At 37.2% G+C, this 24,077-nt stretch overlaps 1 protein-coding gene across 4 annotated transcripts in view; it reads left to right on the forward strand.

Moving 5' to 3' along the window:
- Window positions 1-24,077, forward strand: part of CDC14A (cell division cycle 14A) — a 67,088-nt gene that overhangs the window by 2,541 nt on the left and 40,470 nt on the right. For all 4 annotated transcript variants that reach the window (XM_013299026.3, XM_055814876.1, XM_055814878.1 and 1 more), the window contains exons 2-4: window positions 139-229; window positions 11,086-11,161; window positions 19,101-19,193. In XM_013299026.3, the coding sequence (XP_013154480.1) occupies window positions 11,120-11,161; window positions 19,101-19,193 (135 nt within the window). In that variant the 5' untranslated portion in view covers window positions 139-229; window positions 11,086-11,119. The remainder of the gene's footprint in view (window positions 1-138; window positions 230-11,085; window positions 11,162-19,100; window positions 19,194-24,077) is intronic.

Below are 24,077 nucleotides of genomic sequence, written 5' to 3' on the forward strand. Positions count from 1 at the left end.
GCCGTGGGTCGCTCTCGCAGGAGAAGGGGGGTCCGCGGCGCCTCTCCCGCAGGCGGGCCGGGGCGGCGGGGTGCCGCGGGGAGGGGGGCGGCCATCTGCCGGCTGCGTCCCACGTTGTTGCCCTCATCTGCCTTTCAGATCGGTTGTACTTCGCTACTTTACGAAATAAACCCAAAAGCACCGTGAATACGCACTACTTCTGTACCGATGAGGAACTGGTCTATGAAAAGTAAGTGGCGTGGTCTGTGTTTTGCATGTTCAGAGTGATCACCTGAGATTCTTCCCAACGTGCTTTAAGACTCTGGGATATTTTTGCCCTGCTTAGCTACTTGCGCAAAGCAGCAGTATAAAGTTAGACTGAATGTATTTATGCCTTATCTGAAAGTAGTTGAACAAGATAACTATTAAAAAACCAAAACAAAACCCCAACCACAAAAACAGCTACAAGGCCAATTAAATGGCTTAAACCCTAGTTGAGCTAGGGGAAGGGTATCTGAGCTTTGTAAGATTTATTTATGAGGTGGAGAAGATCTCTTAAGACTAATTACATCTTATAAAATGGTGTCTTAAATAGAAGACTCTTGTTTGGTATGAATAGATGAAAGAGTGGTTTTATATGTATTGTGTAGAGAGTGTGAAGTGATCATCTCTTACATCGAACTGTAAAAACTGTAAAAATGCTTTTGAAGAACATCTGCGCCTTTTTAGGAGTCGGCAGAAGATTTTGAGATGGCATGTCCTGTTGGCTTTTGTAGCTTTAGAACAGCAGAAAAAGTATTTTCTGTTGAAGTAAAATCTTTGTGTTTGGAAGACGCTGACAGCACTTGGGAAGTCAAAAGTAAAGTTGTTGCGAATACTATCAAAGGGCATAAAATACACTAAACAAAGTAAGCACTCTTTGCTGTGGTTAAAAAATAGTTGCTCTACACTGTTCTCAGATTGACTGTTTCATGTGTCAGGATATATCTAGCCGCTTGACAGGGGGTTTGCTGCAGCACCAGTGAAACAGCGTGGTCTTATTTTAAATACAGTTTTCTTTCTATGTGAGTTGAAGAACTTCTGAGCATCAACCATTCTTCCCATTTCCAATGACTTCAGTACTGCTTCTGTCATGATGTAAACCTTCTTAGTTTCTAGCTTACTTCCTACGCACGGCTCACAGTTTTAAGTTTTCTTTTCTACGCACTTTTTAAAGTCTTCATTATCTTAAGCTGCGTGTCTTCTACTGGAGTTCCCAATGATTTGTTCCCAAAGTTGACTTTTGTAATTGACTCTTTGGGTTGGGAGTAGGTTCTGTAATGATCTTTAACTAATTTAGATAGGAAAGGGACCTCGGGAGTACCCTAAAGCAAAGCTAACTGAATATTAAAAGCAGAATTCAACTGGAGAAGGTCCTGAACAATTTGTGTTATGTGAGTATGTTCTTAAATTGGAGAAAAATTTGGTCTTTTATACCTTCTAAGACTTCTGTGTTATGCTTGATTTGAGGTATTCTATTTCTCCTTTTTAATATGCTTCTAGGAAAGGTGAAGGGGTCTTATGTGGGGGTGGGAAGGGTGAGCAGTTCTGTACTGTTAGAGTTGACTGTGCTAACCAAGGGATGTAACTGGAGTATTTTGTTTGAGGGACAGCATCATATTTAAAAAGAAAAGTAGTACTGAGAAAACTGGGGGGGCGGGGGGGGGGGGGGGGAGGGAGAAGTAACTTTTGCTAACATGTGTAAAGGAAATGCAGCAAGTATATGCCTTAACCCAATTACCTGTTAACCACATACCAGGGTGTAAGTTGATACCAGATACAATTACAAGATAATGGAAGGAAGCAAAGTTTACTTTATCTTCTAGGGCACATCTGAAGACTTTGGACATGTAACTCATGGTGTGTTTTTTAAATTGGTAGTTCCTAATGTATTTGGCCTTTTTTAAAGGTATCATCCTGTATCTGAAACTATAATAATACTCTTCTGTTTGTGCTCTCAAATTAAAATACCAGAACATAGTATGAGGTAGAAAATAAGTGACGGTTACCAAGTGGTATGAATGAATTTTGTGTAATAACCAAACTCTTACTTAACAAGGGTAAACTTTTCCCCGCATACTGTGTTGCAGCACCTATCACTGTCAGTGTATGCAGTATTTGGTAGTAAAACCATGCCTGATATTTTTTTCTTTTTTCTTCTTTTTCTCCAAGGAAGTTTATATTGTCTCAGGGAAGTAAAAGCAGGTGTCATAAGGTTACCATTTTATTTTATTTTTCAATATCTTTCTGAAATTGGAAAGCTAGAAGCAAAATGAGGAATAGAACACAAGTCTTTTGGTTCATGGGGAAGTACTAATTTTATTATAGCTTCCCTTTTCCTTGTGCTTATCAGAGAGCTTGACATCAGTCTGTTGTGTTTCACAGTCCGCACAGCACAGGGAGGAGCCTGACATCAGGGATTGTCTGTAAGCAGTCGTGGAGTGTAAATTTAATATACCTGATCAGATCTTCTGCTCATTTTCTAATCACTTTCTCAGAAAAAAAGGCTGCATTTTTGAGACATACTTGTTACATGACAGCAAAATAAACTTTTGAAAGTGAGTTTTGAGGTGCTATAGCTCAGAACAGTGCTTTGCAGAGTCTTTATTCAAAATGGCCTGCCTATTCTGTTGCTGCTGATCCAAATTTCATGGCCATTTCTGCTTTTTAATCAAATAAATTAAGATTGTTACAAGGAGAAGGATAGGAGATGTCCACTCAGTCACAAAAACCTTAGGACCTGTGAGGTACTTGAGTAATTTTGTTAATATAACTGTTTATTGACTTAGTTTTGTTTATATGCATCATTAGTGGCAAGGCAAAGGTATTTAGCTGTGCGTGGAAGTAAACTGCTTTTCTTTGGGCTGTTTTTCTGTTAACTTTAGTGATAGGTGTGAAGTGTTACAGAAATTAGTTTAGCAGATTTTACTAAGGTGTCTGTTTGCTTTCACTGAAGCTAAGTATGATCTGAAAACCTTGTGAATATGTAGGTTTGGGGTTGTCTGATTACAGAGAGCAAGTTATTGGATCACATGGTACTTAAAGCCTCATTGCCTCACTTCCCTTCTCTGCCCCCTCCCCACCCTTGAAGAGACGTAAGGAAGTAATAGAGCATGTTAATAGTGTACCGCGTTTATTAAACAAAACGGCTGTAGTGCTAGATCTAATGGTTTGGAAGTTTTGGTCTGGTAAATGCTGACTTGCTGTTGCTGCTTGTCATGTGATTTATCACTGAATGGTACACACAGTGTGGTTATGTAATTTTGAGTACTTTAGCCTTCAGTTCTCACTTGAAGTTGTCAGCTGCTCTAATGAATTCATAACACTGTCTTACTTAAACATTCACACTTTTAAAAATAATAAAGGAAGGCTTAAATGCTTTTAAGAACACCTCAGATGCTAGCTGACTAGGAACTCGCTACTAGAATTGTCACTATTTTAGTTAAATGTGCTGCAATTTAACCTTGAACCTATTATACTGGAGAAATGGTATGTAAATTCCTCAGCTGAGGGAATAAGAAACCTGAATGAATTCATCCAATTCTGAATTCACTTTTTTGATCTGTTTCTGTAAGATTTTGTCAGCCTCTTTCTGAAACTGAGGTCCCTCCTGAGAAAGTCTACATTACTGCTTATAAGGGAATACAGTCTTTCAGGGTAATGTAGTGCAGGTAACTGTTACTTCAGGAAAATGGAGTTAATGAGAAATAATCCAGCTTGAAGACTGTCATTTGGCAAATAGACAAGCCTTGACTTGGCAAGACCTCAATGAGCTAGGCACTAGTAAGAAGCTTTTTATTCTCTAAGAATAGTGTCTTTCATGTTTCACCTTTCAGTAAACAGATCTGGATTGAGAATACTACACTTGACTGGTTAACTTGGTTTTCACATATTTTTATCAAAGCAACCTTTTAATGTCCTTTTTATTGCTGAGTAGCTCTCTCAAAATTAGTCTAGATAATGAAAAACAGGTATCTTGCTGATAAATGGCAGCTTTTGTAAGTTGTAATGTTTTCAGTCAATCGTTTGTTCTGACTTTGGATCTCCTGTATAAACAGTTTTTGCAGATCTAGTCTCTGACATCTTGTGAGCAGCTGTAAAACTAATTAGTACGATATTCCCTGTATATCCTATGTTTTACACTAAAACTTCCTTTCAAGCCATGGTATATTGCCTATTTGACAGCAGTGTTAATGTTACATAATTATTTGAGTTTAAGCAGCAGTAGAATAAGACTCTCAAGTGCGTAGCTACAACAATATTGAAAGAGTACTGTTTGGACTTTGGCTTGCAGGACTTGGTTCTTTCACTGCATGTGTATACGGGAAGAAGCAGTTTCTCTTTCCTGTGGGAGGAGTAAGGGTTAACTTGTTTATTTTTCTTTTAGATAAACGCTTGTTTTCTGTGGGTATCCAGTAAAGTACTTGCATAGGAAACATGAAGTTCCCCATCATTCTGAAAGGAAAAAGAAAACTTAAACTTAGCCACATTACAACAAAGATAGCTGTCACATCACACAGAATAGGGAGTTCCTTGTCTGCATCAGTACCTTTTGTAGACCTGAACTTGACTACTGGATGATCAAGGTAACTTAGTAACCTAAAGTCCACAAAAAAAAAAAAATCAAGAATTTTCTCAGCTTGTTTTATCAGTGTGAAAATACAGAGCAGAAAAACTTCCTATACTAATACCAGCATTAGCATGTCTAATTCTTATGGGTGAGTATTAAGAATAGTACTCCAGCTTGCTTTTGTTTTCCATCTTAAAATGGGAGTTTTTAAATTCGCTAGAAACAAGAAAATCATAAAATTGAAGAAAGGGGCAGTCAATTTCTTTCTTCAGACACTACTGATATAATTTTGTCTTTAAAACTTGCAAAGTGCTATCACTTAATACCTGTGACATTCTCTCCAGTCCAACAGTTTCATAATTTATACCCATACCTTGTTTTATCATATCTGTCTTCACCTTTTCATATGGAAAAGATAAAGCAATTGCCAAAAGTATTGAGGATTTTCTTTTCTTTGCCATAAAAGAGTATCAGGATGAAATAGATCTATCTTCTAGGCTCCAGTTTTATGTTGGATGGGAGTGTAGCTTGATAGGAAACCCCTTATGGGAAACTTGGCCTGTGTTACAATGACTTTTTTTTTTTCCCCATAGAGAGTAGGTTTTTAACATGACCTGAAGATTCTTCTATAGGGAAGCTTTTTATGGGAGAACCTCTTCACTGATACTGTGTTCTTGACATAAATCACATGCGTATATCTGGATTGGCTATTTAATTATAGCCAATTAATTGGCTAATTAATTATATTTAATTTGGTTCTATTAATTCTTGTTGGATTTTGAAGAATTGGGGTCTTGAGGAGGATTTGGAACATTCAAAGGGAAATAGTGAGTACCTGGTGTTTTATGTAATTCGGAGCCGCTGCATTATTCCAACCTTCACATGCAAGCAGTGAAGTGATATTTCTGTTGCTGTTTCAACCTTTGCAACCTTTGTCTTTTCAGAAGTGTGCATTTACTAAATAGTATTAAGAGCTAGGGATTGTGTCTCGGTGTACATAAGAAAGCTCCTGGTAATTCATGTGTTACTAGAATTGGTGGGGCTAGAGCAGGGAGGCAGTGCCATTGAGCATCCCACTGTTATTCATGTACTTGAGACGTGGCAAGGAGAAACACACTCTAGGAAGCAGGAGTTGGAGAAAGAAGATTGAATAGGTAAGATTTCCTGACAGGCAGTTAGGCTGTAATTAATATGTGGACTGATCCTCTTGGCTCTCATCCAGAAATTTTGTTGCTTGTAAGATGTGTTTAGTTTATGATTTGAAATGTTCATCTGTAGCAGCCAGTCCTCTGGTTCTTCTACTGGTTAGTGGCTACATTCAGAGCGCATGCAGCAAGAGCCTTACGGTGCAGTGACCTGAATGTTCCAGTAACCCGAATGTTCTAGTAACCCAGCCTAGGAAAGGGGGAGAGAAAAGCAAGCAGAGAATACTTTTTTTAATGCTAATTCAGTCTCATTGCTTAATTTTGATAGTAAGATGGATCTTTGTAAAATGGTGAAAAAGTAGTGTAGTTTTGCAGTTAGGAAGCTGTATTTCTGCTAGTTCCTGAGCTTCTTGTGGTCAGTCTTTTGGTTTAAGTAATTGCAAGCTTAAGGTGCTGCTGTTGGGGCAGAAAAATGACTTTATATGGTTGCTAGTCTCCAGAGGGCAAGTTTCCTACCTAAAAGAGTAGTTGTACTCCAGTTGTGGGGTACGTACTCCTGAAAATGATTGCAGATGTTAAAATGTGTCTCTGTTTACAAGTTACTTGCATGGCAGCTTACTAAATTATTGGTTTAGTAACATCGTCCCTTGTGAACATTATTGCATTGTTAGAACTGACTTGGTAGATCTGTCCTATTCTCCTCCCACACACCATACGGTATTTAGGCTTTGGATCGTAGTCAAACTATTGGAAATACCTACAGCCTGGTAAGAATGCACGCATGCCCTCGTGTTCAGTGTAGTAATAACACTGAATTTACACTGGTCTGTCTTGAAGAATCCTGAAATAGCTTTTCAGATAAGAATCTCCTATGCTTTCATTTGTACCTCTGTTGTTGTATCACGAAATTGTAAGTGAATGACAGTATAAAACTACTGCTCTGTTGCATTCATCTGTGGGGAAAAAGTGTCAGGCTTCTGGGGTAAAATATAAGTAGTGCAATTTATCCTTGAAAGATAACTTGCTATGTTGGCCATAAATAGATTGACTGTGATGTTAATATGGAGGTTATCAATTAATTTTGAAGTCCGCCAGGCTATAGTATTCCTTCATTGACCATAACTAGGCTCCATCTAGTCATTCAAGATAAGAAAGCTGTTTATCGTTCTTCTGCTGTACAAGGGTCAATGGTATTCAAATGCTTAGTTACAAGTGACTTTAGCATTCAGAAGAGGTGCCCAATGCTTGAGCTGACTGGTGGCACATTCGCATGGCATCCCATGGAACTGCAGTCAGGACAACTTAAGCTGCTGTCCTAAAGAACTGTGGGCTGTTTCTTTGGCTAGTGAATTCCCTGGAAGAATGTACAGTAGCGGCTTGCATGACAGTAAACCAATGAGCTTTTCATGGGCTGGCCTTTTTAGGTGGATGACTGTTCCTGTGATAGAATACAGCAAATACTTCAGATGTTACGCTATAAAATGGATAGGAAGGAGTGGTTCTAGGAGTCTAGTCTAAGGAGAATACAGATACAAGAAACGTATGTCACTGCTTCCAGGTAGCATTATGATAGTATTTTTGAAGTAGAGTATTTAAATATTCATGTAGTACGTTCTGAGGTTTTGCTGCTTCTTAGTTTGAGAAGCATAAGGATAGCAAGTTTCCATGGGATGAGGGGGAAGAATAATTTGAGCTATCATCTAAGTACTTGATTAAAACAAAATATAATTAAATGTAGATTAATACCATACTTGCCTTCTGTTCCTCATATCTGGTTCCCACCTCCATTGTAAATGACTGTCGCTCTTAATTGGCTTAAGCATCAGAGGCATCCTGATTTCTTTTTATGTATAAATGCTTATTAAAAAATCTAGATACAAAATCTAACCTGTAAAAGAAATGGAAATAAAATAATACTGGGTAGTTTGTTATCAGTGACTATCATATAGGACTTTTATTTTTTAATCAATTTTTGACAGATAAAGTTCTTTATTCAGATGATGACTTGGTGTATCTGTTTTTCCCAGTTTCCCATCTTACTTACATTTAACTCTGTCAAAATTCTGTTCTGAAGAAGAAAATCCTCTGGGTGAGTCAGGATCAAGCGTCTCCTAATTCAAGTACAAAAATGGCCTGTTATACTAGAAGTAATGAGGGTGCATAAGATTAAACCCTCTGTTTAGACACGTCAGGAACTGTATTTTTTTGGAAGGATGTAGATTGAGGAAGGATTTTGTAGATCAGTTTGAGTTGAATACAGAGCTTTGCATTATCTTTCAGAGAGGTCTTTGATTTGGAGGTTTGTAAAGGAGTTGTTTCACTTGGTCCATCAAAAAAGGGCATTCAAGTTTGTTCCAGTTTGGAGGTATGAAGTGCAGAAAGCTTAAAATTATACCTTTAACAAATAACCTTTCTCCCTGGCATACCAGTGAAGTTCATGGCTGTTTTATACTGCCTACGTGGTATTATGTAAATAATTTGAGAATTGCCAGTGTTTGGTATATGGGTAAAAATGCTGGTGCAACAGTGACCAAAAGTGCCTTTCCTTAATGATTGTGTTTGGATTCTGAGAAATCTCTTGTTTCTTCAGCATAAACAAACAGTGGTAGCACCAGAGTCTTAAACACAGATATTTCTTCTTTGGTGCCCTGTGTTGAGAAGCATAGAATACTTAAGGATAATAAATGATGGAGAAATAGTCAGTCTAAGGTTGTAACATCTGTAGCTTGGTGGCTGAGAGAATCTGAATAGTTTTATTTTGCCAAAATATAATTACTTCAGGGATAGACTCAAATGTATCTTATCCTTATCACCACCAAAACTGTATTTTGTTGTGGATAAATTGATTAGTAAATTAATTTTCATGTGCTTTTCCTACACTTCTGTATGAGTTTCATCACATGGAAAAGTAGAAGTAGGTATATGACTTCATATTGATTACTTATAGCAAATGAATAGTAATAAAAGCTTACTATCCTAAAGTGTGGCTGTAGTTCTTCAGTGCTTTAGATGAACTATAGATTGAGTTATATCTTTGAGCTGAGCAAAGTAGCTTTGCTCACACCGGTTTAAAAGAAGTATTCTGTATTTTAGTAACTATCATATTCCATGCCTTTTTCACAATACTTTTAAAAGTATATTTCACAAAATCTTAAAATCATAAATTCTACTCTTCCATCATATATTTAAATTAAAGAATACTCTAAAGTTAATGGAACAAGATAGGGTTGGGGTTCTGATTTAGAGAAGGTGTTAGTGCAGCAGAATGGGAAGATCGTGTTAGTAAGCCTTGTATTTAGCTTTTTCTAAGAAGCTACATTCACTCTAGTGTTATTAGAGCTCCAGTTTTATTTTACATAACTCATACTTGTCCTTCTTAGAACAATTTTCTTTATTTAATCTCTGTTAAAAACTGTACAGAGGGTTTTGTTTTAAAAAAAACCTGTAATTGATAACTATATCTGGTAGACTTTACTAAGAACAAATGAGGAATTCTGAAGTTAAACCATGCTTTACTGCCACTGCAATTTCCCCTTGACTGTGTTAACTTTTTTGCAACCTACAAATGAAGTCCTAATATTTGGGCAGCTTAGTCTTTGACCCAGCTAATGAGCTTCTATAACTGAGCATTATGTCATAATACTCTGTACCGAAGGGTGGAACTGAATCTTAACAAACACATTGTTACTTGATATTGTAAAATAGATGATACTGAAATAGCATTGGTATGGCAGGCAAGCTACTCATCCTAGACAGTGATCAAAGTAATAGAACTGTCTCTTTTTTTGCACTTAGCCTTTTGTTTGAGAGAATGTGGGAAGATGTTAATAAAGGTATACGCTCCAAAAAGATAGGGTGCTCCTACTTTGTTGTTATGACCACTTAGAATAGCAGAATGGCTGAAGCTGGAAGGCACCTCTGGAGGTAGTCTAGTCAACTCCCAGGCTCAAAGCAAGGTCAACAAGAGCCTTGTAGAACTGGGTTGTGACTTCACAGGCTGAGCAACTTTTTCCCAGTGTTTGTCTGCCCTTGCTGTAAAGGTTTTCTTCTTATGTTTAACTGGAATGTAATAAATTTTCCAGGGAAATAAACCATAGGGAAGAAAGCTTGAAAGATACTACCACCTATTCTATCATCTGATTTCAGTAAGCTTTTGCTCCTTCAAAACCCGGAAGTACTAGAATGTAATTACATCTTTCTTTTGTCTTTCCCCAAATAACATGTTCAGATGCTGGTGGCCTGTTTTGTCAATAGGCAAGAAGTGTTCTGTTTCTTTTGATAAAAGACTTAAAGCAGAGCAGGTTAAAACAGTTTAAGTTATAGTCCTTTCTCACTGTTATTTATAATGTGTGCATCAACAAATTTTCATAGTCTTTCAAGATAAAGACCTCTATATGTAAAAAGAAAAAGCACTGGAGGAAGCTTGCAACTTAAATTCTGAGCAATTTCACACAATGGGTGGGGAAGGAGAAAGTGCTAGAAGGTGTCACTTATGTTGCTTTCATAAAGGCTGCTATTATTTGTAAAGATACCTATATGAAGGATTACCCAGGAAAAGCACTATGTATCCCAAGCAGGAACTTATTTTATTGCCCAATAATTTTCCAATACAGACTACTGCTACTAGCTCTTATCCTAAGGGCAGTGATTGCTGCTTCAAAGGTAACGTGAACGTTTAAGAAGACTAGGAGAGAAACAAGAACAGTCAGAAGATATGAAATAAATAATAAATTGAAAGAACAGCCTAGCAACAGGAGTATTGGGAGGGACAATGACGAACAGACGTAACTGTATATAAAGTGAATATGTAATATGTAATCACTGGAATCATGGAGGATTGGATAAAAAGAAATAAGCTTAAATTTCAGACAGATCAACATTGGACATTGTTAAATAGAATTTCTTATGGGTAGTAAAATTTATTTAGCATATTCTTCGTAGTGTCTGATGATATATTCTCATCTGAAGCGGTTGTAGAATCTTTCTCTAGGATGGCATCAGTGTGGCTTAAAGGGGAGTAGATCGTATCTTGAAGTTCTTAACTCTGTGGTTTGACCAAAACCAGACTGGATATGGTGGAATGAAGAAAAAATTCTGTAGTTAATGTGTGTATATAGTGGAAAAGTAGTTATTGGAGCATTTCAAACTGAAGCTACAATTACTTTCAAGTTAACTGTTACTATCATCCTCTGAAGTGAATTCATAAAGGGCTTATTTATTGCATGATATATATTGGCTACTTGGTATCTCCCAACAATTACTGATTTGTAGCATGAACTATCAACAGCATGCATGTTGGAAGTTGCTTAGCTCTTGTATAAATATTTTCGTTTGTTGTTCTTTTTCTCCTAGTTTCTATGGAGATTTTGGACCTCTAAATTTGGCAATGTTATACAGATACTGCTGTAAACTAAATAAGAAATTAAAGGTAAGCTTTATTTAAAAGGTGTTCTAATATTTTTTGGTTTGACATTCAACTAAAATGTATTATCCAGTTTGAAAGTGGTTATTAGGTGCTCATTATCTAGATGGTTAGTACTAAGCTTTAAGGTTATTCTTTGATATGAATCTTTTCCTTTTGAAGAATGGAAAAAATGAATGTGCTCTTACTGTTGCTTAGCAGGTGAGGCACTGAATGATGTGTTCATTTCTTTTAATAACGTTACAGTTGCAGGAAAACAGTAACAAAACCTACTCTGGATGTTTCATGGGTTTGCAGATAATGAAGTGGGTATGCTAGTATGAATAACTGAAAAAACAGATATTAAAAAAACCAACCAAACAAAAAATCCTACGCACATGAACAAGAACATGGGTCCTGAAACCACACTACTTAAACTAAATCATACTCGGAACAGGTAAAGTTTCTAAATCAGTTTAATAAAATGCTGCTTATAAGAAGTGTTATGGAAATATTTTTACACATATAAAAATGGGTCCTTTTTCTGTCTTACTTGTAGAACTCTTAGTCCCCATCATTTAATTCATAGAAGCTTTCTTATTTTCTTGCTTCCATATAATGATCGTTGAATCAAGGCAATTTTGAGTTGCCTTACACTAGAGAGAAAATTTTGGTATCTTCTCAGGATATCAAAGTAGCTTTTTGTTCTGACTGAAGTGTTGATCCTTTATAAAGTTGGCTAGAATTGTAAATGCAGCAGTTAATTCTGAAGATCATCGTGAAGATCACCCTGTCTGAATTTTGTTCTAACAACTGTCCTCTTGTAAAACCACAAGCCTCATGTGGGTTGACACTGGCCAGAAACAAAACGCCTGGCAGCTGCTTGCTCGCTCCCACCCCAACCCTGGTGTGGGACAGAGGAGAGAATCAGAAGAGCAAAACAAAAAAAAAAAAACCTTGTGGGTTGAGACAAAGTCAGTTTAAGTGGAGGAATAAGAAATGGGGAGAGATGGGGGGGCAACAAAACAAGTGATGCAAAAGCAGTCACTTAACACCTCCCACCAGTAGATCAATGCCCAGGAAGTTTCTGAGTGATTGCTAATTTGGAGAGACGGCTCCTCAGTTTTATTGCTGAGCGTGATGTTATACGGTACGGAATATCCCTCTGGTCAGTTTGGGTCAGCTCTGCTGGCTATGTGCCCTCCCAGCATCTTGCCCACCGCAGCCTGCTTGCTGTGGGGCAGAGTGAGAAGCGGAAGGCCCCGGTGCTTGCCATTGGGCAGTAGCTGAAACACCGGTGTGTTATCAACACTGTTTTAGTCACAAACCTAAAACACAGTGTCATGCAGGTTGCTACAGAGGAGACCAAACTCCATCCCAGCCAGACACTGTACACTCAGCATATAGCTGTAGAGTAATTTAACCTGGTCCCCAAATGCCTGTGAGAATGATGTGTATGTATAGAAAATTTATCGTCTGCAAGAAATGAAACATCTTTTAATTCCAGCATACTAATTAACTTCACTCGTATGCAAACAGCAAGGAGATCCTGCATTAAATATTTCGGAGCTAAAATTTTTGTAATATAAAATATTAGACCTGTTACTGACAGAAGGGGAAAATGGGATAACAGATGTGATAACACTGTCCACTGTTAAGAGGATTCCTGTATCAAAAATGACATGGTTTAAGACTGTTTGCATCAATGAAACCATTATGCAAGTTGATTCATGCTGTTATTTTCAGGGGCGTGTCGACTTAGTCTTTAAGAGGAGGTTCTGCAAACTGAGGCGTTTGTAGAGTTGCTTTAATCTTTTTGCAAAAAAAAAAAAGTGCTTCCAGTGAAAATTTAAATTGCTTCACGATACATAAAGTTATAAATAATAAACTCTATTTCTGATTCTGAATGTTTATGTTCATATTGGGAAAATGTTGAATTTGCTATTTCTATGTTAACACTAAATAGAGCTTATAAGTAAGTTATCACTATTTTCCAGTGCTATTGCCCCATTCAAACACATGACCAATGATGCTCACTCACTAGAAGTCTATTTCTTTTTTAACCTTAATTCCATAGGTTGTGACCTTCTATTTGAGTCCTTAAAGACTGTGGAATGTTTGCTCTGTGAAGCGGTTTCTCCAGAGAAGAAGCAATAATAAACCTGCTATTTTAACTTTCACTGTGCCTATGAGAACTGAAGAGATTAGTTCTGGTTTTTTCCAGATTCAAATAGATACTGTGATCAGTTTGAGACCTGAATATAGTCTCATGTATTGCTGTTGAAGTGCACCTTCATGCTTTTATAGCTGAACTAGAATGCCTTCAAACTGGACCCTAGGTACCAAGAGTTTCACCCAGAAAATAAGATGACAACTAATAAATACCTCAGGGCTTTGTGTTCGGGGTTTTTTTGGGGGGTTGGTGTGGTTTGTTTTTTAAAGGATTCAGTATTAAACAGGAGCTTCTTTCCAATTCTTATTCTTATGTTAAGACAATTACCAGCACTGAATGAGGCAAGTTGCTCATCATACATGGCTTGTAATAATGACATAAAAATTGTATATTATAATGGAAAAAATACGCAAAGGAACTAAATTGAAACTGAATTAAACTCAAACATTTGCAGGGTTGATTTAGCAAACTGTGGTGTCACTTTAATGTACCCTTTATATTTTTTTGAAAAAAGCAGATGCACTTGCAGGGCTAGGTGAAGAGTACAGATGATCAGGAACAGGACAGAAATCTCCTGCAGATCAGCTGTGGTCTCAGCTGGGAGGAGGTGCTGTTTGGTGCTGCTACCTTACTAGAGGCTAATTCCAAATAGGTTAAACTACGGGTGCATAATAGAGAAGAGTAACTTGATCGTGCAACCACTTGAAAGTAATATCTGAAATCAGACAGCTAGAGCTTGGACTACCACCAGCGTGGTATAGAAACTTGCACATGAATAGATTCCAGTCTGGCTGACTGGCACTACCCCTGAGGTAGGCCAGTACCTACTCTTCTAATAGTTAAAATATATACCAGACGCTGTCCTGACTTCTGCAGTGGGTAAGTAGGCGTGTAACACTAAATCCCAGGGCTGAGGCATGCATCTGATGTGTACCGTAGACCTAGCTACAAAAGACTCTGCTGCCTAGCTTCAGTAATTGAGAGTTATGTATTCACGGTTTCTACCCTTCTGCCCTTCATCTTCTCATGTCTGTCCCTCACAAGTGTCCCTGAGCGGATTCTTGAAGCCCGAATTAGTGTAAGACAGAAGTTCATGACCTGTGACTTACCTGCCAGCAAGGCGGTGATGCAGTGAGCAGCCAAGTGTGGTAATTCTCACGTGGCACCAGGGGGACATGTAGGCAGCCTGTGATCAGTGTTTAGAGATGGGAAGTGCAGAGTAGCTCTAACGTGGGGAAAGAGTTCTGCTGGGCGGTCTGCTTTAGCATACCTGTGCATGAAGGGTAACCGTGCCCTGTGACCAGCAGCAGGATGATAATAGGAGGTAAAAGGCACTGCAGATCACAGTTCTCTGGAAATCCAGCCTCTGCTGTGGGAGGGTTGTTGCTGCCATACTGCAGCACTTTTGGGACTCTGAGGCAATCATGGTGCTTAAGCCCAGATGACTTCTGCCATGACTTGATATATGCCTGCTTGGGTATGCGCTTTGTGTACTTTCTCACAAAAAAAGTCTTTAAAAAAAGTGTGGCACATAAAAAATTCACAATATGTGGTAGTTCTTGTGTGGATATGTGTCTCAAAAGGAATTTAAGACTTAGGCTTTTAGTAAATTTAAAACTTCAACAGGAGAAATGGGAGTATAAGATGTCATTAAAGGAAATAAACCCCACAAACTTCCCCTCCAAGTCTATCGGCTCTATCTATTTCTGTTTTGGGAGAGGAATTGGACATGGAGGCTGTTTTCTGCTTTCCTCTCTCCTTTCTTGGGGACAGGTGGGGGAAGGAGAAAGGTACCAGTTTGAAATGTGCTAATGGCAGACCAACATTTTAAACTATTGTAAGTTTATACTGGCTGTAAAAACGGTGAGTCGTTTTGTTTTGAAGAGCTGAAGACTTTATTCAGATACTTACTTGCTGAGAAAGTTGGAAGTAAAGTCCTGGTTATGCTTTACATGAAAACCTGTCTGTCCTTGTTATGTTTGTGATGTTTTGACTGCTGATTGCTATAGAGATGATCTTGACTAGCCAAGTCAACAGCAAGAAAAATGCTTGGCTCTGCTATCTCCCTACTTTTTCTTTGAATTCTGTTTGGGGAAAAAATGCTTGACTAAGTAACTGTGATTAATTTATGAAAGAAATAGGTTTTTTTCTATTTAAATAAGTCTGATATATTAAGAACTGCTTTAAAAAAACCTGTATTTTATGTGTGTATTGTCTTTTACAATCATAGTAAATTCAGAAGCAGGGGTAATCAGAGAGGAGGGAACATTGCTGAGATAAATGATGCAAGTATGGAAGATCAAAGGCAAGAGGAAAGGGTCTGGCAGGCTTATGAACTATGAGGTTAACATTTCTGGAATGCTAACTCTATTGCTGCTGAATCTCAGAGGGGTTTGGTTTATTTTTGTTTTAATATAAACAAACTGCTGGGCATACACATGGAACCATAATAATTGCAAACATCTCCTTTAGGACAGCTTAGATTCTGAGGCAGCATTGCATGTACATGTTTTAGTACATTTTCTCTGAATAGTTTCCCAGCCTTGTATTCCCTGCTATTTGTATGTACTTATTACATAAATATAAATGTATATCTAAGTAAAAAAATAGTGTTTGCATTGATCCAGGCTTATTAAACACATTGTAATTTCTTGCTCAAACAATGCAAGTATATTAAACCATATCTAGTAAATAAAATGCTGTCAAATAATCTGGTGATTCTGAAGAGATGTCAATCTGGTAATTGCCCACAGTGGCACCTTATAAGCCTGTCACCAATTTCTATGCAAGTAAAACTCTCATGAGGTCTTCAAGAAACAAGAACAGATCTATATATATTTTTTTTTTTTTAAAGTATAACCTTCCAGTGAAAATAATGTGTTCTGGAACCCTTTCATACACCCAATGAATTAGTTTTATCACCTCAAACAAAACTTGCCACAGTTTTCATGTAACCTCTGCTCTTAGTTCAAAAGATTGTGTTGGAGTTCATTCCTCTGGGATATATCTTGACAGGTACTGTTGTGTTATGTTGTTACATTTTTGTCTTCTAATGATGTGTGAAACTGCTAAAATTTTCTTAATGGTGAAGAAAAATATATTTAGTGCTTTGTAGTGTTTGCCTTAGTTTTGTTTTAGAAAACAACTATCTTAAAATGTTATATCTAACTACAGCTGTTCTATGGACAGCCTGTATTGAAAAATTCCTTGTTGAAGCGTTTTTCGTTCTTCATGAGTTGGCAGTATCTAAGGGAATTAAAGCCCTAATCCTTTCAGGTGGAGCTCTAAAAAGTCACCTTAAAGAACTGTCATTTAACACTTGTTATCGTTGAACATAGCCAAAGGAATAGACCTAGCTTATTACACATGGTGAGAAAAATGAATATTTTCTTAAATAGATCATTTAGCTTAGTATTGATATTGAAAGGATACTGAGTTGAGAATTTGTGTGTTAAGGTTAACAGAGACATTGCATTGACACTTCAACAAACACTGTAAAACTTGACTTTCTGTATCTCATATGCAAATAAAAACAGTAATTTGTTTTATAGGCTTCTGAAAAGTAAAATCCTGATGCAGTTTTCTTATGGTGCTATGCTATAAGCTGCTAATACAAATTTTCAATTTTGTGTTAAAGCTTTAGTTGGAATTCAAAAATTTAAATATTTCATATAGCAGTATGGCTCATGAGGATTAAAACCTTACATTTCAGAAATGAAACGGTTTTGAATGGATTATTGAGAATGAAAAATTATATATTACTTTCATTTAAATGTTCTGGGAACTTTAAGGTGAGCTTTCACTTTTTGGCTACTTCAGTTACAAAAGCATCTCAAAATTGGAATGACTTGACATAACTACATGAGTAAAAGAAAATTTCTGTAAAATAAAAAAAGAAATATGGTCTTATTACAAAGAACTTCTAGTTAGCAGAATGTCCTTTTTGCAGTTTAAAATAGCATTTCAGGTGAAGTGTAAACTGTTGCAAAGAACTTCACTTTAAAATAAGTAGTAGTCAACAAGTTATAATTGAAGTTCTGTCACTGTTGCATAACTGCTGTAATCTTATCCCACCTACACAACATGGGTGGAATTGTAGTTAGAGAACACTAAAATTAAAAAATTGAGGAGGGGGAAGAAAGGAGAGGTCTTAAAATACTGGGATTCATTTTGTCAAATTTTAATAATAATTGAATGCTTCACTAATTAAATAACTACTTGTGCTTTATATGTTTGCATATACACTGAGAGATGTTGCTGCTGGTCTCAAGATAAAACCTCTTCCAATCAACATCAACCAGCTCTCTTGGGAATACAGTCCTATTTAGACATACTCAGTAGCTTTAACTCTCACTCCTTCCACCTATGGAAGTTTTGGGTGTTAAGACCAGATTGGAATGTACAGTTAGAACTACTGTTAAAGGTGCTGGGTTTTTTAGGTTTTTTTTGGGTGGGTGGGTGGGCAGGGGGCACGTGTGGGGAGAAAGGTAAGAAGCACGCTGTGATAAATACATCAGTTTTCTCCTGGTTTGTTTGTGTGGTGTTTTTTGCTTTTTTTTTTTGTTTTTTTCAAAATTTGATTCTATGGTTAAAGCTGTCCTAAAATTTGCAACAAGATTTAAGATGATAGTTGACATTTACAGATTTCTGCAAGTGAAATACAGTTGGCACTACTTAAATAAATAAAATACAGTTCCGCAGTGATTACCCCACAGGTGTCATCAGTACCAAGAGGAGGAAAAGAAAGTAAATTAAACTTGTCAGATTGGAGTTAAAAGCTGACACTGGGTAACAGCAACACTAGTATAAAGGTAGTTTATAAAATACGCAACCTCTAAAAGTAGAAGTGCACTTCAAATATTCAGAAGCAGAATCCAGTATTTTTGTTGATGGCTTCCTCAAAACTGTAATACTACTGTAGAAATCTGTCAGGAAAAGCATGTGTGATAGTGTCTAGAATATAATGAAAGTGTAGCAATTCATGAAAAAAAAAGCAGTAACTGTCCAACTTGCCATTGTTGACAAATCACCAAAGTGATGATTTTATTTGTCTCTGGCTTCAGATAGCTTTGCTGCAGTTTGTTCTTGTTCTTTTCTGGTGCTTGTTGATCTTGTTTTCAATGGAAGTTTTGTCTAAAGGATTCTCACAGAGGCTTCTTTTCTTCTTGAAGAAAAAAGAACTGCGAGTGTTACTAGTTTTGTCTCTGTCTAGCCCTTTTTTTCAGTCTTTTCACTTGTGCAGTCATTTGTGTGGTGGTTTTTTTTAGTGAGTTCTTGCTGTTGAAGCTTTCTAAAGATGTCTGTCACACCATTTTTAGGTAGTACAGATTGAAGAGTGGTGTTAAACTTATAAAATGCCTGTGAGATTGATTGCTTCATTTTTTCTTTTGTCTTTTCCACAGAATTATGTGCTAAAGAGATTTAATGTTTAGAAGGGTGTTTTAGTCTGAAAATCTCAATGTCTTTAATCAGTGTTCATAAGTTACTGTTTCAAATATTTAAACTTGGAAGAAAAGTTCCAGGTTTTATGGAACATTTTGGTTCAGCTGCACTTCACAGGATATTTTCACGAAGCTAACCAAGAGATCTGCCCTGATACAGTGCCTGTTTCCCTGTACTTTTATTTATAATGTAAGAAGATTGTTCATGTTATCAGTAATTTTTTCTTCTTTAATTTTAAGAATCTCCCTCAGAATTTTTTCTGACTTCTTTTCAGTTTTGGAAAAGTGACTTTTTAAAGTATTTTTAAAGTGTATTCTTCTCTTAGTAAATATGTTGTCATTTTTTTAACAGTATTTCAGTCTATCAAGAAAGAAGATAGTGTACTATACCAGTTTTGACCAGCGGAAACGAGCAAATGCGGCGTTTTTAATAGGTGCATATGCTGTAAGTATTATCACATGGATAATTCTAAAATTCTTTAAGAGACATCTGCTATGCATAAAGTAGCATCTCAAGGGATGGTCCTTTAGGGAGGTAGGCAGATTGGCATTTGATTCTTCTCTAAGCTCTCTTTGAGAATTGCTATATGAATTTTACGGAAGCCTTGTCTTGGACACTTAACTCCATTTACTACACAGAGACTGGTTTTGGTAGATCATGTGCTTGTTTCCACAGGAAAATATTTTCTTGAATGTCAAAACTGCAGACCACAAACCTGCCTCTAAACTTTGTTGTGTCAGGATCAATTGCTGCTCATGGCAGTAGTGAGATTCATAGTGGGGAGGAGAAAGCTTTTTCTCACAGCCTTGAAGTTACTAGACCAGAGGCATAGTGATTAATGGATGGATTTCTTTTTGCAGTTAATTTTTATAGCCTACCAAGAATAATGGAAAAATTGAGGTATTTTAGCCTTCTATATTACAGATAATATGCAATACACAGGGCTATCTTAGTTACACAAACCTAATTTGATATGACATCATGTAAGTTTGGATAGTTCCAAGCAGATACTTGCACAGCTACTTGTGTGTCTTCATAGCAGTGTAGCTCAGACTTCAATTTCGGCTTTCTGCTCTACTGTCTGGAATTGGAGCACACTTGTAGAAAAAAAGTGTCTTTGCAATAGCTTGTTTTACACTGATAAATGTTGGAAATAACAAGCTGCTGGTCCTGAGCTGACATCCACATGGTCAGCTGAGTTCTGGAAGTCTGTTAAGTCAGGCTTTACACTGTGTGAAACCTGGTGTATTTCTTTCAGGTTTGAGCTCAGGCTGAAAGCAGGCTCAATAAATGAAGATGATGAAATAATTTAGGTTACAGGTTCTTGTAATGAAACAAAATGTTTTACTACAAGTATGAGGGTGCTGTGTAAATGTTCTTGAGAAAGAAGGTCTATTTGAATTTAAAGATGGAAAAAATACTTGGGATAAATTCAAATGTTAAAAATCTTTGGGTTATATTTTTAACCCTTGGGAGTAGACCTGATGGAACAACTCCATGGAAGGAATAGTAAGAACAAATGAGTTAGAATGTTCTAAATTTGTTAATGGTTTTGACCATACAAGGTTATATTTAATAATGCCAGAATTAATTTCCAATTCTGTGGCTTATGTTCTGTTTAAGGAGCCTCCAAATTTGATAGGCTATCTTTCTAAGCTTTACTGTCCCTTCAGTTCCAGAATGTGTCCAAACTGTAGTACCTTCAGTAATGATTCCCACACTAAGTCTGTGAAGAAACTTCAGTCATTCCATTTAGACTGCTTTTTGTTTTCTGCTTGCACCGTATCTCTGGTTCTCTGTCTAAAAAGATTAACTTCATGCTCTCAAGTTGGTCTAATTAAGCCTGTAGCTAGAGAACACTCATTTAGCACATATGTAGATTACAGCACCTAATTGCTTTCACTGGATTGCCCGTGTCTGATCTTGCCCTCATCTTCCAGTATATCCTAGAATCCTTGGAAAGGGTAGGATGTTGGCATTTTGAAGGGGATGAGATGATCAAAAAATGGTTTGGGTTGGAAGGGTTCCAACCCCCCTGCCATGGGCAGGGACACCTTCCACTAGACCAGGTTGCTCAAAGCCCATCCAGCCTGGCCTTGAGCGCTGCCAGGGATGGGACATCACAGCTTCTCTGGGCAACTGTGCCAGTGTCTCACTGCCCTCACAGTAAAGAATTTCTTCTTAATAGCTAACCTAAGTCCTACCCTCTTTCAACTTAGGAACATCGCCCCTTGTCCTGTTGCTACAGGCCTTACTAAAAAGTCTGTCCCCATTATCTTTTTAGTCATATAACAAGGACCAGACAAGGGGAATATCTAAACTAAGTGGTTTTCTGTGGGTAAGGGGTTAAAAGGCCCTTATCAGTATTAGCTAGACCCAAGGAGAGAGCACTACTGTCCATGAAGAGAACTTTTCGCAAAGCAAGTTTGTAGGGACAGAAAAGTAAGGAGGTATGTAAGGTGCAAGATGGAACTCCAAGCAGAGGACTGATCAGCTGAGTAAGGCTATGGCATAGTTGCAGCATTTAAGACTTAAACATGGGAACAGCCTAGTATATTTAGTGGTCTTTATGTGAAGGAGCTGCTCAGTAGGTAAAGCAAAGGATATGGGCATGCAGCGGCAGGAGTGGGGAGGAAGCAGAAATCTCTCTGAGTGAACTCGAGAGGGGGAGCACACAGTTTGTGTACAGTGGCATGTCTGTGTATGTACTCCATGAGGGATATCAGGTGGCACATCACATAAGGAGTTGGTAGCTTATGCATACAATACGGTAAATTAGTGTGCTACAACTGCATGCATGTTTAACCCTTGCCTAGCCTGTTTTAAGCTGCTTACAGCTCTTAACTGCTAGCATATGCAAGTGACCTACATCTGCATTTGATACTGTTACTCCTCTGTCAGACTAGTAGATGTTTTAATTATCCTCTGATTAATGAGAATATTATGTAGCAAGAATAATTCTTCACTAATACAGTGTTACTAGTATGAAAAAGTATTCACGCTATTGTTGAAAGTGTCTTAAGTTCCTTTGCAATTCCTGTCAGTTTAGTACAACATTGGAAAACAGTTTGTACAAAGGTGTCCAATATGTTAAGTGTGTTATCCCAGAATTTTTTCTGTCGATGTGTATGCCTAAACTTGCAAGTGTTATGGGAGTTCATTCACCTTCCTCTATAATGATTGATAGTAATGCTGATAAATAAATAAAATGATTACTTATTTATTATCTTTATTTATGTTATTTATGATCTACCTAATAGTCTGATTTTTGTTTCTTAACTGCAGAAACATAGTTTTTGTAATCCAGGCATATTCATTTCGCCCTCAAGAAATATTTGCATTTTTGGAGTGGTTTACCTATGTTCAGTTGGATGCAGTAGATGTATACTCTTAGGTTATGTGATAGGGCTGTTCCTGACCTGAAGGAATCTAATCATATTCTTCAGTAAAACAACTGTTTTTAATGGGCAGTTTGATCTATCACAATTTGAATATCCAAATTGTGACAGAAATACATGTACTCTTTGATTTAAGGTCTTCTAGATGTTATGTCTTAAGTTATACAGGCTTTTTTCGACGAGAAAGTCCTATAACTATGAACTCTACCAATGAGTGAAAGTTAATTGAGAAGGCTTGTTTTATTTGTTCTGGTGTTAAAATATTAAGTGTAAAATGAAACGTGGAAAAGAGTGGATCAGGTTCTAGGAGTGGGTTTCCAGTGATGATTATACAACTTAAATTGTTCCATTAAACAGCTTCTTAGACACGTTGTATGGAAATACTCTATAGCTATTAAACTATTCTATTAATAGTCATAAGTTTAAGTGAAAGTTAAGTCTTTAAAACTTCATTGGCAATAGCCTCTTTGTAAATCACGTCTTGGGAAGATGCGTTTTCTAAGTATCAGTTTTTCCAATGGACTTTCAATACTTTTGGACTAATCATGTCCAGTTGCTCAATTGCTGTCTGGGCTGTGAAGAATTTTGCAAAGGTGATGTCTGTCATAAAATTGAGATTAAGAAGGCAAAAATATCTGAAGTGTTACAAGAACAGAAGAACATGCAGACTTCTCTAATCTTACAGAGAACTTCAGCATTCCTCCTGACTGGCTGAAACTACAGACTGTTCAGTGATGTTAAGCAGGGTGCTGCTAGATATTGCAAAGTTGTACTAGGAGCCACAGAGAGTATCTGGAAGAATATCTAGAACTGCTTTGCTTTTCCCTTCATCTGTTTGGAGACTTATTTTACTTGGTGGGATTTTTTTGATGTAGTCTTCCACAATAGTGTTTTGTTGGTTTTGGTTTGTTTGTTTGGGTTTTTTTTTTGTTTGGTTTTGTGTGTGTTAAAAAAGTCTTTAGTTTTGGTATGCATGAAAGTACTTGCAAGACTAAACTGTTTTAAAACAATTTTAAAGTAGCCTGGTTTGACTCAATTTGTCCCTAGTAGTTTCTGGAGGAAGGAGGGATGAGAGGGAGTAGGTTTAACCAGATTGTACTGAGGTGATTACATGAAGTCCCCACTTGTCATCTAAGAATGAATTATTGGAGAAATTGTGAAGGACAGTGCATTTTTTCCTGTCTGATAACATATGGATGAACTGGGGGCTGGGTGTCTCTTTCCATATTCTTAAGGTATTTGTTGTTTCTTTTCTGGTTGGAAACAAAGGAATCCCTGCCTGGTTGTGCAGTCTGCGACCTGTAAGGTTTGGATTCCCTGGAGGAAAAGAGCAGGAGGAATACTAGTCAGTTTGTACCAGTGACTGCTTTCGTTCTTCTAGAGAAATGGGGCAGGAGGAAAACAGAACATATATGTATGACAATTGTTTCTCCTGGTAAACCCAGAGCTTTAATTCTGTCCTTGTAGAAGAAATGTAGTAATTTTCTCTTATAGTTCTTCAAAGATCAAAACTTGATCAGTGGACCAAAATCTGACTTTTGAGCAGTCCTGGGAAACATAATACTCTCATACTGTGACAAACTCTGAAAAGAGATCTAGTGAGCTCTTCTTCCTTTTCCTTGTAGATAGCAGATGGACTGGTCATATTTCTTTCTCACAATTACTTTACGTGTGTATTTTAGTAGTAATAGGTTTTATTAGACTTATATAATGCCAATAAGGGAGAAAAAGCTGTTGAGTTCTTAAGTTCGTAATTTTATCATAGCAAATGACTGGGTAATAGCAAACTGCTGCATTCAGTCATTTGCTTGGTGGAGAGTTTTCACCTAATTTAAAAATTAGACTTCTTAGCTCTACCTGAAGCTTGAAGGGTTCATTCTCTTGTAATCTAAGTATATCACACTACTGCTCAAATCATCAGTTCCTCCCT

This window comes from Falco peregrinus, chromosome 10 (genome assembly GCF_023634155.1).
Source record: "Falco peregrinus isolate bFalPer1 chromosome 10, bFalPer1.pri, whole genome shotgun sequence".
Classification (NCBI taxonomy): domain Eukaryota; kingdom Metazoa; phylum Chordata; class Aves; order Falconiformes; family Falconidae; genus Falco; species Falco peregrinus.